This window comes from Leuciscus leuciscus (assembly GCF_965113295.1).
Source record: "Leuciscus leuciscus genome assembly, chromosome: 8".
Taxonomy (NCBI): Eukaryota; Metazoa; Chordata; class Actinopteri; order Cypriniformes; family Leuciscidae; genus Leuciscus; species Leuciscus leuciscus.
The window spans coordinates 19,733,135-19,752,388 of NC_138732.1; the positions used below are offsets into that span (position 1 = coordinate 19,733,135).

The 19,254-nt window shown below is 38.8% G+C and overlaps 1 protein-coding gene across 3 annotated transcripts in view; it reads left to right on the forward strand.

The window, feature by feature from the left end:
• Window positions 1-4,761: 4,761 nt before the first annotated feature.
• atp11c (ATPase phospholipid transporting 11C (ATP11C blood group)) overlaps window positions 4,762-19,254 on the forward strand; it is a 64,706-nt gene continuing 50,213 nt past the window's right edge. For all 3 annotated transcript variants that reach the window (XM_082177481.1, XM_082177482.1, XM_082177483.1), the window contains exon 1: window positions 4,762-5,312. In XM_082177481.1, coding sequence (XP_082033607.1) covers window positions 5,286-5,312 — 27 coding nt within the window. In that variant the 5' untranslated portion in view covers window positions 4,762-5,285. The remainder of the gene's footprint in view (window positions 5,313-19,254) is intronic.

Here is a 19,254-nt window from a genome sequence, read left to right on the forward strand (position 1 = left end):
GCACGCGCACTAACCCCCAAACCACACCCCTCAAATACTTCTTGTCGGTGATTGGCTGGAGCACTGTTTGTTGTGTTTCGTGGTGCGGGTGAGCCCAGTTTGTTTTTGTTGCCGTTTGTGGAGCCTGTGGTGTCTACAGAGACCGCGTTTTTTTACAGTGTGTTCAGGGGACAGGCAGCTAGCGGATAGTGAGGAGATGTTTGCTGTATGTGACAAAAAATGTTTTGGCCTAAAAAACGCGTGACATCACTTAGAGCACCTTTAATCTCATAAATTGTAATGTTTGAGTTTGACGCTATACTAAGCAAACATACTTATCCCTGTGGCCAGGAGCGATTGTTTATTATTACTAATTTTGAAAAGTAAGTCTACGTAAGATCATCTGAATGTTTTTAAGATGGACAAAAGCAAAGAACAGTAAAAACAGTATTCATAGAAAAGTGCCAGTAAAAAATATAAGGTACCCCATGGGTTAACATGATAAATAAAAATAAAAAAATTTCGTTTAAAGGTGCTGTATGTAGCTTTTCTACTAAACCCGAATCCTTTTTTTAATGCCTGTGTGTGAAGGGGTTGTAATCTCACATTAAAATGATCCACTTTGCGGGTTTAGCTACCTCTGAAAGCAAGTATTCTTATTTTTATGTGAAGGTGCCGGGGTCGGATTTACCGCGAAATCCAGTGACGTCACCTGCATGCGCGCTCCCGAGCCTCTCACCTCGTTTAGCCTAGGGAACTGACTTTGCACTCAACAGCGACGACACTCTGATAACACTAAAACGATAAAAAGAAGATAAAAAGTTTTTTTTTCTGCTGAAGCTCGTATTAAAGGCCAGACGTGAATCGAATGAACTTCGGGTGAAAAAACACGGATCAACATCGGCAGGGCATTTGAATCATGGAGAAACCTTATCTACAAACCTAGAATGTACATCTCCTGAAGAAAATGTGAAGTAGTGCTTGCAGTGGCAAAATTCGGCACGGTTGATATGGTTCCATACTTTTCAAGGTACGAGCATGGAGCATTAGTTCAACGTCAAGCTGATAAAAGTAGCCTAATATTGTAACGTTGCAGTGGGAGTTTACCTGAGTTTCCAGCATGTTGTGGGATGCTTTCTCCGGTGTGTTGCGTGACGCGTCTCAGTCTGGCCGGTACCCACATGGGTACCAGTGCTCGCTCATAAATTCGAGCACGCAAGAGCACGCGCTTGTCAACTTATTGGTTGCAATCTGAAACATCACCGCTAGAGGCCGCTGAAAACTACATACAGCTCCTTTAACTGACAATGTGCTGGGAGTCCACTGTTGCTATAGTAACAAACTACACTTTTGCATGCATCTGATAGATAGCATGCAATTTTATTTCACTGTTGCTGCTAATGTTGAGGTTATTTCAGCTTCATACATTTAGCTTAACTGCATCATTCAGAGGGCAAGCTTTACCATTCAACTGAACTGTGTGCGTGCATTTTAGACACTTACGTTGTTCTTGCTCCGTCCGAGTTTTCAATTTACTTCAACTGCTCAGTGCCCTGGTAATATCAATGGTATGACCCATTTCAGGGGCTGCCGAAATTACAATTTAAAATCAGAATATGAGCATAATTCTCTTGCATTCACTTAAATATTGAAACGTTAGCTATACTGATTCAAAACGCCAGCACTGATTAAAAGTCACAGCGCGGTTTAAACGCCCCGCCCCCGAAACGAACTGGAAGTTTTGATTGGTTTTGCTCCCGAGTCAGACCTGTCTGTTATTGGCTGAAGCGCAGGGCTCCACTGAAGTAGTTTGAAAAGTGTTTGTAAGAGCCACATATCATATTTCAAAATTTATATTTTCATATTTTTATTCCGTAAATTTGATATAATAATGATTTATGTTAGTAATTTACTGTTGAAAATTAAGCAAATTTTCTTTGCTTTATGTTCTTACCGCGCATGTTCAGTGACGTCTATTTTGTAGCGCATGTAAAAAAGTTTGACGCACATGCAATAAGTGCAGACGTACAGTGGGAGAACACAAAGCTTTTTACCGTTTATTATAGCATAAATTGCCTAACAAGTATTAGTATCTCTACAAATAAGTTGTTGAGAAGACATCGCTGCGCAAGAGGATTATGCTAAGAAATGTGATTCTTTATTGGAATCTTGGAAGAACTTGGAAGAATAAACAGTGATGAAGGAACAATATGGATTTCGAGTGTGAATACAAGACAAGAAGATACGCGTCAAAACTTGTGGAATAAATAAAAGACATTCACATGTCCCGAAACGCTCTTACGACAGCTCAAGCTCAGGAGAATGGAGACTCCATCCCCTGGTGGTCCAGCGGATCTGGAGTCGATTCGGGGATGCACAGGTAGACCTGTTTGCTTCTCCGGAATCCTCCCATTGCCAGCTTTTTTACTCCCTGACTGAGAGGACCCTTGGCACAGATGCGCAGGCACACAGCTGGCCCCCGGGATCTACACAATTATGCATTTCCCCCAGTGAGCCTGCTTGCAAAGGCACTGTGCAAGGTCAGGGAGGAACGAGGAGCAGGTCTTGATGCTTGCGTCATACTGGCCCACCTGGACCTGGTTCTTGGACCTGATGCTCCTTGCGACAAAAGCTCCCTGGCGGATTGCCCTAAGGAAAGACCTTCTTTCTCAAGGACAGGGCACCATATGATGGTCTCTGGAACCTCCCATGTGTGGCTTCTGGACGGGACGTGGCAGACTTCAGTGGCTTAACACCGGCAGTGGTAGCCACTTTCACTCAATCCAGAGCCCCCTCTACTAGGCAAGCTTATGCCTTGAAGTACAGTCTGTTTGTTGATGTTCTTCCCGTCAGGAAGACTCCCATAAATGCCTGATCAGCTCTGTGCTTTCCTTCCTGCAGGTTGGAGCAAAGGCTTCCTCCGCCTTGAAAGTGTGTTTTGCTGCTATTGCAGCCTATCATGATGCAATGGAAGGTAGGTCTTTGGGAAAGCATAACCTGTTCATCAGGTTCCTGAGAGTCCTCCTCGGCCACGCCTCATCCCCTTGTGGGACCTCTATATACTTACAGCTCTGCAGAGAGCGCCCTTTGAGCCACTAGAGTAAGTCGAGCTTAAGATCCTGTCCCTCAAGACAGCGCTCCTGAACACACTCACACCCATAGAGAGGGTGGGGGACCTGCAGGCATTTTTGAGACCCCAGCCTGGACATGACCAAAGTTCCCACCACTTCTTTTCAGGACCAGGTGGTGAACTTGCAAGCACTACCCCTGGAGGAGGCAGACCCAGCCCTCATGTTGCTGTGTTTCGTTCATGCACGTGGACCACACGCATAGCCTTAGGAGCTCTTAGTAGCTCTTTGTCTGCTGTTTACTAGTGGACTAGTTAAACCATGAATGCACTTGCATTGCATTTTGTGATTTTCAGTCAAATAGAAGACCATTTTTCCAGTCATATATTTCATCATTGAAAATTTCTTTAAAATAGTGTTAAAATATTCTCATGACTCTCATTCTTGTGAACCCAATATTGTGTATTGTCTCGACGAGACTCGTGTATTATCTTGTCTATCGTCACACCCCTAATATCCCAAAAACAAAATTGTGGCCAGTGAAAATGGTGCGTAGCTAGTAACTTTGGAAAACCAATAGCCATAGTAGCTGGTGAGCAAAAAAGTTTATGTCAAGCCCTGGACAGACAGACAGAAAGACAGACAGACAGAAAGACAGACAGACAGACAGACAGACAGACAGACAGACAGAGAGAGAGACAGACAGAGAGCGAGAGAGAGAGAGAGACATATATATATATATATATATATATATATATATATATATATATATATATATATATATATATATATATATACATATATACAGATTATAGGGAGGGGGGAGGGGGTACAAATAAAGCCTACAAATTTATAACATATCAAAAAACAAATTAAAGTGTGACCACTCTGCATATACATTTATTTAGAATTTGGATCGATCTCCTTGTTGGGTAAATATTTAACATGCTTGCAATCTAAACATGAACCACGTGGTGGTGCTATAACAAAATATATCAACAAGCTGACAGTGTGAGTGAAGGGGTGAGAGAGGACGTCCGTTATTCAGTACTTTTGGTCAAATGCATTTTATCCCTTCCCAGCCCAGAAGCGAACACGCTGTATTATGAATGGTTCATGTAGTCTATGTATTTGCAATACCACTGACAGAGACATAAAGTACGTTAGATATAGGTGTTTTAATGCATGTAATAATGAAATAATAATGATACAGTACATTATTACTTTTACTGTATGCCACATTTGCTAATTTGCTTTATCCAATAGTCTATACTACAGCATACACTAATCAACTTATAGCCTATATCAAAATAAATGTTATGGTTTTTATATTATAGCCTATATATATAATATTACATGTATTTTTTATGACTGTTTTGACTTTGACCTTGATTCTATGCCGGATTTTCCACATCCCACGATATAGCCTACACATAGCACATTTAACAGAGTATTTCCTCTAAAGGTCAACATTTCCAATTTCCGATTAGCCTACTACAACCAACGTTCATTTCAACTGAACAAGTTTCTCCATAGTGATCAACATTTCCAATTTCCGATTACCAAAACCAACATTAATTTCAACTGAACAAGTATCTCAAAAGTGAAACGCTAAAAAAAAAAAAAAAAAAAAATCATCCTTGGCTAAAAACACATTTCCCAGAAAGCTTGCGTCATGACGGAACCGAGGGGCGGGGCTTGTTGTCGTAGCGGCACTTGCGTTAGGAGAGTAAAATGTGTGTTTGACAGGAATCTGAACGAGAGGAGGGGGCGGCGGCACACGAGTGGAAATCCGCACCTTCAAGAGATCGCCATCACTTCCCCCCCCTCGTCAATCTCCAGTCGCGTGCAGTCCGTTAACCGTGGGGAAGCGAATGCGGTGAATTATTTGGAGGCTCAGCAACAGGGCACACAGAGTACATGATGCCGCTGACTCTATCAACCCCGCGCGCGGGGAGCTCCCGCGACTAGCGCCGCGCAAAGTATCCAAAAGGAGAATGCGAATGGTTAGAGATGACAGGATTCAATTAATATGGAAACGATGTAACTTCACCGCCGCATTGCATATAGCTCGGGGAAACGGGTCAGAAAGTAGTAGATAGCTAAATAGGGCGCATTTTGCCGTCATACATGCAAACTTACTCATCATCAAGCTCAACTAGCCTGTAGTTGGCTGCAACAAAAGGAACAGCTGCTCATCAGTGTCTTCAGATACCAAAGAAGACAGAATAATTAAAGATGTTACGGAGGAGGCTCAACCGATTGGTATGTAACTATGGCATTCCAGTGCCGTGCACTTACATGTTACTTTAAACGAAGCTAACGAAGATGTGATCCGAGTCTGTAACCAATGATCAATCTGAGTCTGACAACAGGGCGCATGTTAATGGGATATCTTAAATGGTGCATAAGTGGAGCGTTTATTTAAAAACTAGGGAGCCACCCTGCTGAAAGCGCTGGTCTGGCTAGCCTCAAAGAGTTTCTCAACACCAGCAAAGCAGTAATTACTTGAGGTATGCAGTCAACTTCCTGGTAACATGGACCAGCTGTTGCTAAGTGAGTCGTGCCACGCACATTAGCGATTCAAAACATGAGTTTATTGGGTTTAGCAGCCGTATTTTTTTATTTTTTATTTGTGAAGCTGACGGTTGTTTCAAAGGCTTTTGAAACCTAGGGTTAGGACAGTCATCTTACTAGGTTTGAGAGACTGACGACGCCTCTGCTGTGGTGAAGATAATCGCTTTAGGCAGCGCGTATAAATGTGTCCTGCCAATATTTTTTTTTTTTTTAAGTTGAGCTGCATTCCTGATAGTATTAATCAAATAATACTGCTCAGTCTTGCAAGCTAAGCCCTTTACGTGTTGTACTTGAATCCAATAATTAATTTCCTAATGCCCTTCATTGCTGTCGCAACCTTTTAGATGGGAACTTTATTTGGACACGTGATGCAGTAATTCTGCTCTTACCACATAATTGCAGAGCATCAGGGCAGTGCTGGAGGAGCTCTTGAAGTTTAATTCTGGGTTTAAGATGAAGCCTTTTTAGTAGCTGTTTTAGGCTGTGGTAAGTTCTTGTAGTCAAATTCCGCTCTTTTTGTGCTTCAATTATTGTTGTAATTAGTCTTACAAATGAATTCACTGTGCACTCCATATCCTTAAAGTCACCATGAAATCAAAATGGACAATTCTTGTTTTTTAACTAATTAAATATTTTTTTTTTATCTGTGCACATTATTATTTTGTTAAAATTAATGTAATCTTTAATGAAACCAACTTCCCCTGCCTCCCTCTTCTTTTTTCTATGATGACATGTTTGCTTGCACAAGGGTGAGACAACCTGTCACTCACATGACATCACAGCAATAGCGGACCACAATGATCCAATCAATTCCCCATGTTCAAAATCAAGTCCCACCCTACATTTTATTTCTTTTTCGAGAAATCGTTTCACTCAGGTATACATCACAATAGGGAAGAAAAGACTATCAAAACTTCCGTTTCATGCCGACTTTAAAGGGGCCACCCAAAACTAAAAATGTATTCACTCACCTGCATGTCAGTACAAACCCGTATGACTTTATTTCTTATGTGGAACACAAATGGATATAGCCTGAGTTGTTATTTCATTATATGAAGATAAAAAAAAAAAAAAAAATGCAGTGAAAGTTTCCACGGAAGAAATAAATGTATCTAGGTTTGGAACAACATTGGGATGATTAAATGATTGCAGTTTTCATTTTGGGTGCACTGTTCCTTTAACAGGGTTGTGTGAGAACCAATTTATTGTAATGTTTTAATAGTATGAAATGTATATTCTCAGTTGGGGAAATTTCTGGGTCAGTGTGAACAAACCACATCCTCGCTTACTTAGGCCCTGTTTCCACCAAAGCATTTTTTCACGTGGCTGGCATATTTTTCCAGTTGTTTTCAATGGGATGTTTTCTGATGGTTTAAATTATCAAGAAATTTTAATTCTAAAGTGAACTAATCCTTTAAGCAACCAGCTACAAGAAGCACATTCACATGGATCTTTGGTTGGTACAAATTTTCTTTAGCGTCCCACGACTCCCACCACAAGCAATTCAAGCATTGTGCATATAAGACAGTGTGTCAAATTAAAAATATTCAACATTTTAATCTCTTAGGACCTCATTATTATTTTTTTTACCCCTCTATCTGATTTTTGATTCAAGCAAACCCAAAACCAGCCTTATTATTCATGGGTCCTTTAAGACCAGTTAGTTGACTAGTCGTTTTAGAAAATTTTGCACATCCCTACTGGTCAGTAACATAGCTCTGGTGGCACTGACACAAGGTTTTTCTTTTATGATGAGCTGCTTTACTATCTTGTCTCTTTTTATAGTGTAACTCTCCAATAACTTGTTGGTGCCATGAGGCAAAATCGTGCTGCTGGCAGTGTGAGCGCTATAGATACCAGCAGTAATAGACCAATATAATGATAGCATGCTCTGATATTCCCACAAGTTTTGTAATATTTCTCAAGTCAGCATATTTTCTGGCCCTGCTATAGTGTTTGCTTCAGTATCTTTTTGTATGGCTCATAAATAACGTTTGCGTGGCCACCATGCCTGTAGTGGACAGTGTTGTTATTGCAGTTTTTCAGTAGTTTTCCATGTTATCAGGGAAGGATGCCTTTTAATTTACTGGGAATCAAATGTTGCATTAACTGTATAGGTGGGAATCTTCTAACTCTGCTTTATTGGCAAAGTCATTAAAAATAGTGTTAGGAGGGTGGCGTTGCGACCTGTTTTGGGAAAATCCTGTTGGTTGTTGTTCTCTGACAGGAATGCTAAATCTTGGTGCCTTTGATGTTTTCTTGATGTTTTCTGTTGTGGCTTGACTGGTGGTCTGGAGGAAATGTGATAGCATTCAAGTTCAAATCTCTTTTGCAAAGATGTGAATACAATATGAACACATTCAGACAATTGCATTGTTCACATGTACTGGTGCATTTTTGGCAGCCAGTTTACTAGGGCTGCACAGTAGCGGTTAAACTGATAAACGATTATTTTGCTCAAATTATAATTGTGATTAATAATTTCTCAAATTCTGATTTGAATTCTTGCCCTTTCACTTGAGCACAAATCAGGAGAACTCGTACGCAGGGTTTATTTGACCCCATCTGGTTTCCTGATTCATTATATTTAGATACATCAACACACTCTTCATTATGAAAACTAGTAAAACCTAAAGAAGCTTCCCTCAAAAGCTAAACCGGTGAAATTCCTAATATTAATTTGAGTAATTGCAAATGAAGTTAACTTTTTTTTCTATTACAACAACAAAAAAGGCTTTGTACTGTAGTGCAGAGCTTGCAAAACTGCATTTATTCAGCAACCACAATCGCAAACAATATTAGTATAGATTCATGTTTGAATTTATTACAGTTCGTCACTGAGGCTGTTTGCTCGCAGATTTATCCACAGCCTTGTGAGGGAACACAGACTGGCTGTATTACGCTTGAACTGGAGCAGAATATGGAGATCGCAGGATGTGCGACGTCAAGAATGGGTATTGTAGTTGATTTGTATGGACCAGGCACCACAGTTTGAAACTAATGTGATTTTTGGATTAATTGCAAACTTTAACCAACATAAAACGAAAGTTTATCATTTGCATGTGATTTAGGTCCTGTCAGACCTCGCGCTCTGTTTTCTGTGCGCACACAGAGCAGCACAGACAGCACGCAAACACCTAATTCTGTTCTCTTCCGTGTCTATTTTTGCTTGATGCAAAATTAGCCTATGTCTTGGTGAGTATCCTCATAAATGCAGGCGAATAAACAATTGGAAACGGATGCGTATCATTATATTGGATCCGTGCATTCGATCTTAGTGACTGCAGCCTAATATTCCTGCTGCTGTCTGTGTCATTAACCTTAATTAAACAACAAAATACAAAGAGAAAATCACTTTTGTAGCTTTAACAAAGATTAATTATATTTAATTTATATAGCCTAGTGAAGATGCAGTGTTATTTTACATTTGATTATTGCATCTCTTTACCTTACTGTTAGACTTACCTGAAAAACATTTGTATCTTTGATCTGTTGTATTTACCTATGATTGCAATTTGTTTATTATTTTCTTTGCAGATTCTCTCCCCTACAATATCACCCCAATCATTCTAGAATGAATAATTCTTTCCAAATAGAGCTAATCAAATCATCTGGTGAAACTGTTTTCATATCACAATATATATTGCAGAAAAACAAAATATCACAATGTCAAATTTTTTTTTTTTCAAGTATCATGCAGCCCTAGTTCACCAGATGACTTAGCTATATTTGGAAGAGTTATTCTAGAATGAGTGCATGGGGTGATTTTGTTGGAGAGTTCAAAATCAATCAATTTGATGTTCACATTTGCATTTAGTCTTTACAAGAACTAACACAAACCTTTTCAGTTACCATAAAGTTCTCCACATTCCCACTTTTCTGACCAATTTAGTGTAAAATAATAATAATTGTAATAATTATATTATTATTATTTAATCTTATATTGTGGAATATTGCAAATATTGTAAAATTACCTTATTTTCAAATGTTAAAGGTATAGCGGAGGATGTTTTACTTCCTGGTGGGTAGTCTAAACTATTGGTCCTCCTAATTGTCAATCATTCTGGTGAATCAATCAAACTTTTCAAAAAGTGGAGAGGGCGGGTCTTATCTAAAATTTGGAAAGATCCTCCGCTATACCTTTAAGCCATCAAGCTTTTATTTTGATGGGTTGCCAGTAAATGTATGCTCTGCCGGTTTCAGAGTAAAACTCTGCACTTTGCATTCATGCAGTTCGTTCATGGTTCACTGAAGCGCTGTACCGTGTGTGGAGTAGCAGTGCTATTCTGGAGCTGATAGCGCATGTACTATTTAAAGAAATCACAATCTGCCTGTTTTGAAAATCTCACTAAGCCATATCACGATATTAATTTTATGTCGATATGTTGTGCAGCTGCAGCACTAGCTTGATACTAATGCAAGATAGCAGAAATTACAATGAACAAACAGAGTTTATTTGTTTCAGTTAGACTTAAGAGTTGCTGTTGACACATCTACTGTACGTCAGGCCCTGTCTGACCGGATTTCTTTATGTTGTCCTGTCACTCTCTCGGAGCATTTGCTCAGGTCCTTTCTCTTCAGTAGTTAAAGGTGAAGTCAGAGAGCTTCCTTTGGTGCGCATGATGCTCTCTTAGGAAAGACTTTGCCTCTTTGAAGCAAACCCCTGAGGAGATCTGAAGATGGAGCTGCGCGGATGTTATTAACCGTGGCTTACCCAAAGAACACCACAAATGTTTGATGTGTTGAAGGTCCCTTTTCTCTTCTCTCTGTAGTTTTTCACCATCTACAGTCATTTAATAATTTTTTGCAATATTGTGAAACATCGGTGAGATGTTTTTGTCTTCTCTTTATACTATCTTTTTCGTTTTATTGGGCTTTTTTGTTTTGCTATGGAAATGCAGGGGCAACAGGAAACAACATAAAGTTTGTGTGGGAGAATGTGAGCTACAGGGAAATAACCTGAACCCGGATTTAAACTCTGGCGACTTGTACTTTCAATTGGCGGCATGTTTTTTCCAGTGATCCTTTTTTGCAAAATTGTAGCTTTGTTTTCTTCTAGATTAAAGTTGATGAAATCAACAGATATTTTCTACCGGTGTGACGTACATACAAGTGAAATGGATTATTGAAAAAGGAAAAAAATGAGTGGTGAGGTTTAAGCAAAAAAAATTACTAGAGAATTTGTTGTCATTGGAAGATCAAGTTACGAGGTTTTGTTAACACTTTAGTTTAGGGTCCAATTCCCACTATTAACTAGTTGCTTATTAGTAGGTATGCACCGATACCAGTATATGTATTGGGCCCGATACTGCGCTTGTGTACTTTCACTCATTAAAATGCTCCAATACCAACATCTGATACTACGCAGAATGTACAGTACAGTCCTTGTGACAAAGAAACACAGACAACAGAGCAAACAGAAAGCAGAATGGATATATCAGAGAAGGATGTCTATGAAGGAAATGTATCAAATTAATAGAATGTTAAACAAATATTTACGCCTATATAGCTGCTGTGTTCGAGCTGATAAGCTAAACGTGAAGTGGATTGTGCGCGCAGTGGCACATCCCTTTTTCACACACATCACTGGGAAGTTTGCACTGTAGTTCAGTCGGATATGGCAATAGCAAAGAGAGTAAAATGAGGAGCATATTACTAACGTTAACTGACGCTAAAGAGAGAGAGCGCACTTCTGTTGCATGCACTTGATTGCTGATCGTTCACTCAGCACACATGTCATTTGAATTAAAACGAAATCATATGTGCAAGGAAAAACATGAACTGTTACGTTATTAATGTAAAACAAGTGGTTCCCTACATTATTACAATACAGTACAGTAATCGCATGACGTTTTTAAGAAGTTTTCTGTGCGCGAACATCCAAAGTGCGCGTGCAGAAAGCTGCTTCTCAGACAGTGCACAGATATCCTATTAAATCTAGTTCTCTTTCATGTCTTCTTGCGCTTGAACGGACAAATTTACATAAAATTATGTCAAATGTGTCCTTGTGAAACATAATCGGTTATGTCTTAAGTGAACATAAACAGTTGAAAGAAAACGTGTGTGTAACAGTATGTTGGATACGTGCTGCTCTTAAAGTAACAGCAGCCTAATTAACCTTATGCTGTTTGCCTCAAAGATTACACGCATTCACAAAAAATAAATAAGTTGAATTTTCGTTTCATTTCACTTAAAAACCAACCAGTTTTTAATACTGGCACAAGTCCCACAGAATTCTGGGATACTGAAAGCTTGCATGTACATCATGCGCACAATGTGCTGATGTGCTGTCTAGATTTTTTCCTCTGTATAAAGCCAGGCAATGTAGAGTACCTTAAAATTTAGGGTCATCACATCACTATAAGAAACTGCTGAGTTAATTTGCATGAATTTGTATGGTATTGTTTTCAGCATTGTTGAGATTTTGAACCCAGCAAGAGCTTTCAGTTTGCCTTGTGATTGGCTGTCTTGTCTGTGTTTTGTCCGAGTAGCTGTCACGCAAGGACCGCTCAGCCCTGCTCTACTCCTGCCTCCACTGTGGTGTGTCCTAGCTGCTAATCAGTCGTGCCGTCTGGCTGTGTCTACAAAGGATGTTTTTTGGGTGTCTGGGTGGTATCATAAACAGAAGTCGCCAGCCTCAGGGAACCTGGTGTGCAGGTTTGTTGGAAAGCAGCTGCTGTCAGGCAGGCGGCTCACCCAACACTCATGCATGCGTGTGTACACGCTCTGTGAGGCAATGCGGCTCTGTGTGTGCAGTGTCAAATGCCCATCTTGACGAGGTGTTACCGCAGGGCTCGAGACTAACGGCGTCCTATCGTCCTGGGGACGATAGAAAATGTGTTTAGGACGAACAGAAATATTCTCCAGGACGCCTACAGGACGAAAGACATTTTTGTATGTGTTCATTTATTACTAGCCTATTAAGATAACTTACTTAGAAAATGCCAAAATTAACCGATGCGCTTACTACAACTGAGCGCGTCTTCTCATGCTGTTACTATAGTTACTATTACTGGCCGGCTACTCACCCGGAGACTTGTTTCACGGTACATCTATCACATGGCTTATTTTCACAGACGAAAACGCGACGATAACTAAATAAAAACTAGTTTTGAATGACAAAAATTATGACGAAAATCTATTGACATTTTCGTCAACGAGTAAAATTAGACAAAAATGTTAGATAGTGACGATTTGGGAAGCGATCCAGTCAGAGCCGATGTCCTGCGTTTGTGGTCGATGCGCACATTTGTACTGTAAGTGCTGATCTACCCAGCGGCACACGGGCTGACATGCGCTGCATGTCTCATAAAACATTAAAAAATTTAAACATCTGGGAGAATGAGTAGAGCAGACATATAGATCAAATGTCCGTTTTGGAGAGTATTCACGTCGTAAACTGTGTCGGTTATGTCTTAAACAGTTTTGAGTGTATCGGATGTGCATCAGTGCAATTGGATCCGCATGTCATTGGACATGATCCGATGTCTTAAAGTGACAGTGGGTAATAAACCTAATGCGGTCTGTGTCCTTAATATTGATCAAGCAACAAAAAAAAAAGAGAAAAGCATTCACTGCTCGTTAATAGCTTTAATAAGGATTAATTATGTTTAATTCATACAAATAAATATGTCTGCTGCTTGAAAGAATAAAGAATGATGATATTTTTGAGATATGTAGCCACCAGTATTTATTTGTTATTGTTTAATCCAACCAACTCAAAAACGTTTTGAGCTGTATGTATTTTTCTCTTAATTTTCGTACATGTAAAAAAAAAAGAAAAAAAAAGATTTGTTCTGCATGAATACAAAAAAGCATTTAACTCCTGTTATTTTTTATTAAATCTGTTTTTTACCTGTTTAGAGAGATAACTACTTTGAATGGAGCTAAATAAATATAATAATATATATCATAAACATTTTAATGGTGTTTTTATTATGTGACTAACAACTATAGATGATAATAACAAAGTACAGAAACAACATGTTTATTTTGGGACGGTTGACATTCACTTTAGGACGGTTCAAATTGTTTTTCAGGATGGTTCCAGGACGGAGGTGAAAAAAGTTAGTCTGGAGCCCTGGTTACCGTAATCCCAGTTGATTGTCTCGAATGAATGTAAATGAGTGGAAAATCAGTTGTGTGCTCATTGTCAATCGGTGCGTAAGGTTTTGCAGTTAGGGTTGGGTATCGAGAACCGGTTCTATTTTAGAACCAGTTCCAAATTTCCTAGAAATGTTCAGTTGTATTTATTTGTGCTATTGCTAATTTGTTTATTTGTTTTTATTTTATTACTGACTGTTTACTTGTCTTTAATAATGTTTGAATTTGATATTAGTTAGTCTAGGTGTAAAGGCCATTGCACACTGAGTCCGAAATTTTTGTATGCGTTTTTTCGTGTTCGTCAGCCTTAAAGGAGAACTCCGGTGAATTTTTAAGTTAATCTTGATCGTTAGACCTTTGTGAGTACTGTCTATAGAAAAAAAAACGAACCGGATCGGTGCTTGCAACGCGGAGCTGTTACAGTTAATGCCCAGAGCTCCCATTCAGCTAAAACGGCAGTTCTGGGGGCATAAACCTAAAGAGTGTCTTTGTGCCTCTTAACAGACACAAAATGCAATTAAAATGTCTGTCCAACATGAACAGGGCCCTTACATGACAACGAGATGTGTTTAGCAACTTAGCCATTGTTTAAACTCACCTAAATAGTGTTTTAGACAGCTAGCTGTAGTCTCGCGCTGAAGTCCCGTGGGAACTCAGTTGTAGCCGGAAAAAGTGCGCGTGATTTTTATTTATTTATTTTTTTAAACCACTTCATGGGGAAATCCCGCCCTGCAGCTGATTCTAAGGTTTTCATTGGTCATGTCAATCGTCACTGTAACCTAAACCAATTAAATCAGCTGCAGGGCGGGATTTCCGCTGAAGTGGTTTGGGGGAAAAAAATCGCACGTGGGAGGAACGTCGTGTTCCGGCTACAACTGAGTTCCCACGGGACTTCAGCGCGAGACTACAGCTAGCCGTCTAAAACACTATTTAGGTGAGTTTAAACAATGGCTAAGTTGCTAAACGCATCTTGTTGTCATGTAAGGGCCCTGTTCATGTTGGACAGACATTTTAATTGCATTTTGTGTCTGTTAAAAGGCACAAAGACACTCTTTAGGTTTATGCCCCCAGAACTGCCGTTTTAGCTGAATGGGAGCTCTGGGCATTAACTGTAACAGCTCCGTGTTGCAAGCACCAATCCGGTTCGTTTTTTTTTTTCTATAGACAGTACTCACAAAGGTCTAACGATCAAGATTAACTTAAAAATTCACTGGAGTTCTCCTTTAAAGCTGCAGTTGGTAACTTTTGTAAAAATGTATTTTTTACATATTTGTTAAAACTGTCATTATTTCCTTACAGTAGAATATGACACAGATAATCTGTGAAAAAATCAAGCTCCTCAGGCTGCTCCCAGTGGTCTTATTGCCATTTGCAGAAATACACCGCTCCCGGTAAGAAACAACCAATCAGAGCCAGGAGGAGTGTCTTAGCAGTGTCAATCAAGCTTGTGTACGCGCTGATCACCCCCCTCTCTCGCACAGCGCCTACAGTCGTTCAAAATCAAGACTGCCGGTGTGCCGCAGCTGTGCTAATGGCGGACAAACAACTAAAACTGCCAATTTCTCGAGTGGCACCTGCTCATGCAACAAAGACAGGTAAACGGAAAAAGACAGATGACGATAAACAAGCGCGTCGGAGCCCATTTACTCAGTGTCAAAACTCTAGCCGCATAGCATACAGATAAAATGTCACGCACTGTGCAAAGCAACAATTGAAACCTGCTAATTCACTGGCTTGTCATGTTGCTGAAATAATGTACTAGCAAACCTTATTTAGCATTACACATCGCTAGAATAATTACTTGCATACTGTAATGTTACCATTATGTTATCTTGCTAGCTATTTAAAACTTAGAGAAAGAGTGCAACGTTATGAAGTTACATTACATGTATCGCAAAATACGTAATGATTTGAGGACCAAGTTTGTAGTCAAAGTATGGGCAGGCCATGATAGTCAATGTAAAGCATATTGTTGATGTTTCGTCCCTACCAGTGAATGTCCGATAACTGTTTATCCGCCGTCATCAGTGGCCCTGTTTACTAGCCTGCGCATTCACGGCAGGCTCGGTTGTTGTGGGGGAGGAGCTGTGGAGGGAGGGCTGTAGCGCAGCAGAGAGCGAGGGGGAGTGACCTGTAAGCTGTGCTTGTTCAAATTTTCAGGCTAAGTCAACGTTTTCTAAAAGTTCCCTACTGCAGCTTTAAAATTCGTCACGCACAGAAACCTTGCACACTGAGTCCGATGCGTATTTATTAAACCTTTGCGGAAAAAAACGCAAAAAATACAAAATGGTTTCGTCAAGCAGTGAGGGTGATTTTGTTGCCCTCTTTCTTCTTAAAAAGAGAAAAAGAAAGAGGAAATATTGGGTCCATCCAATCCTGAGATTGCGCCGAGAGGAAGGAGAGTTTTTACCTCCTTATCAAAGAGTTACGAAATTATCCCGAACTTGAACACAATAGGCTACTGTATACACTTTCATACACCCTTTGTTTTGAAATCAATGCCTACCATCCTGTTTCCCAAGCTGTTCAGCAATCATCTGCCACAATCTGTCTTTATATTCAGTGTCTTTGTAATCCGCATTTTGTTTTTTAAACAGTACTTTGTGCTGCGAGACGAAGTGTATCAACTTGTCAGACGCCATTCTGGATTTTGTCGTTCGCTTGTACGGTGGCTCTGAATTGTCAAAAAACCTCTCAAAATACTGGCTGTGGATGCGAAAAACGCAGAAAATCGAACTCGATCAGAATTTTTTTATTACGGACGAAAGTTTCGTAGACAGTGTGCAAGCGTGATTGACATAAGGTGAGGTCGAATTTTTTTTTTTACGTGCGAAAATTTCGGATGCGAATTTCGGAAATCAGTGTGCAATGGCCTTTAGTGTTCTTTAGGCTGCTGATTTTTGTTTGTGGTATTCAGCTGCAAAAATATAATTTGCTAAAATACACAATGAATATGTACCTTATTGGAATCTAAACTGGGAATTGATAAGCAGAATCGGAATCGCTAAAATCCAGACAATACCCACCCAACCCTATTATAATGCCGCTGTAAGTTATACGGATATTAATCAAACAACCATAAGAAAATGGGATATGACTGCTCTTAGATAACTTTAGTATCTTTAATAGAGATTGACCGATATTTTTTGTTGTTTTTTTTGTTGTTGGTTTATTTCAGTTTTGACAATTTTAACAACCCTCTACAATGCGAGTAAATCACTCGCATATATGGGGCTAAATTTTCATTTTAGGCGACTAAATCATTTTTATTATTAGCCATTGGCTAATAAATTGTTAGATTTAGAAACGCCAGCGTTTAAGGTTAGAAGTTAAGTAGCACAGTTTAGCACAGATATATTTACACTCGCCTTCGCTCATCTTGAACACTCTGACTAAGCTCTTGAGACTTTCACTATTGCAGTTCAACTCAGTGGATACACACTTTGTGCAGCGTATTTGATGCACCGTAAACTGTAGTGTGAAGGCACCTGACTCGCCGTTGCTTTTCTCACACGCAAAGAGAGAGCGAGAGAGTCTTACATGCAATGTAGAATTGACGCGGTACATGTAAATTATATTTTTTGTTGTTCATTTAGAATTATTCAGCCTTTAAGAACAAGCAGAAGCCATTGCCGGTTTCTTCGGTATAGTGGGGGGAACTAATGCGCAAACGTTCACCTATTACGTCCCTGTTTTGATTTCAGCAAATCAGTTCTAGCAAACGCAGACAACGTTATTAATATTCATTAACCCAGCAGCTCATCAGTAGTAGAATTAGTAGTAGTATTATTATCTTATGGTAATTGTTTTTTTTAAAGAAACACTGAATGACAAACTTCTAAAGCATCATCACCAGCCCTAAGTTCTGTTATAATGACAAATATTATGCATTTTCCTTTGGTTACCATGTTTTAGTTCAAATTACTTGTTAAAAAAAGCTTGATTGTTAAAATGTTAAAAGTGTATTTGTTTTCCTTTCAGATCACATCACATATGAATGTGTCTTAATGTAAAAAAAAAAGCTGATTTATATATAGAAGTCTGGCGAGTATACTAAAAAAATTAATAGCCAATGGCGATTCTATTGCCAAGGTGTGCGATACAGCACTGAACTGTATTTACTTATTTAACACTTTTTTTTTTAAATACTGTAATTACTGCAATTTCACTCCCTCCTTGCGTACAAAACAAGTGAAACACTTCTACATCAAATAGAGTCTGAAAGAGGTATAGTGCACTGTCACTAAAGTGTCTTTTTTAAATAAAATATTTGATCAGGTAAACAAACAGGTAATAAATATAGCATGTAAAATTAATTCTAACAAATAAAATCATAAAACATTCTAAACTGCCCGAATAAAAAACTAATAGCTTTAATTGCATTTTTATTTTTATTTTTTATAACAACAGCATTAATATTAACAACAGGCAAAATAAGTCTGTTTTTAAATGGATAATATAAATAAATAACAGAGGAGTCTATGAACTCACCATAAATATAAGTATTTTTTAAAATATTTTAAACTACAGTTTTAAAAGGTGAATGGAACAAGCTGGAATACAAATACAGTACGTATGCATTCGCAGGAATACACAAAGATTGTCCAAAAAAATACCCGAGTCCATCTCATCTGGCATGTTATCAGAATTATACATTTTTTGTTGGTCTAGAAAATTATGAAATGCCTGTTGACAGAGCGCTGTTTTATCTGTGCGTTTACACAGATTTTCTCTCGCAGAGATAATAATTAATATCCACAGAGCTGTAATTATTTAGATTTTTATTAGCGAAATAAAGGTTATATAGTATTTATATAATTGATGGTGTTTTAAATGAGTGGATTGTGTTAAAAGCTGCATACGGTGGCCATGCTGGGACATCTGAGCATCAAATCAAATGTTGCTTTAGCACCAAATCTGCATATTAAGACACTGTGACATGTGACACTGAAGACTGGAGTAATGGTTTCTGAAAATTCAGCTTTGTTATTACAGGAATAAATTACATTTATAAAGTATATTAACATAGAAAAAATTTACTTAAATTTACAGAATTTACTGTTTTCCCTTTTTCCCATTTCTTCGTAGAAGCCTATATTGCGAATATTACATTCTGCAGAATAACACTTAGTGCTGAAACAACTTCTGCTGTGAAGCACTGCTGATGTGCGCAGTGTAAATGCTGTGAACTGCTGTTGTTCTTCCTTGATTCTTGCTGGTTTTCTTAAATGATAAATATTCATGGCATTTTAAATTAATTAGCTAATATGTGTATTAAAACATACATTTTAAAACAATTGAGTAAATATCGATTTTGCTCTGTAGTAGCCTATAGGTTTACAGTTGCTTAGAGAATTGTGAATTTTCGCAGGAATTGGCACCAACTACTGAAATTAGTATCATGACAACCAGTAACCAGTGAAGATTATCCATCAAAGCATGTTCATTCCAGCCTTGTTGTATACTCTGGGAAGTACTTGTTTTTATGCTCATGCTTTGACAATACAGTTCAGTCTTTTTAAAACCG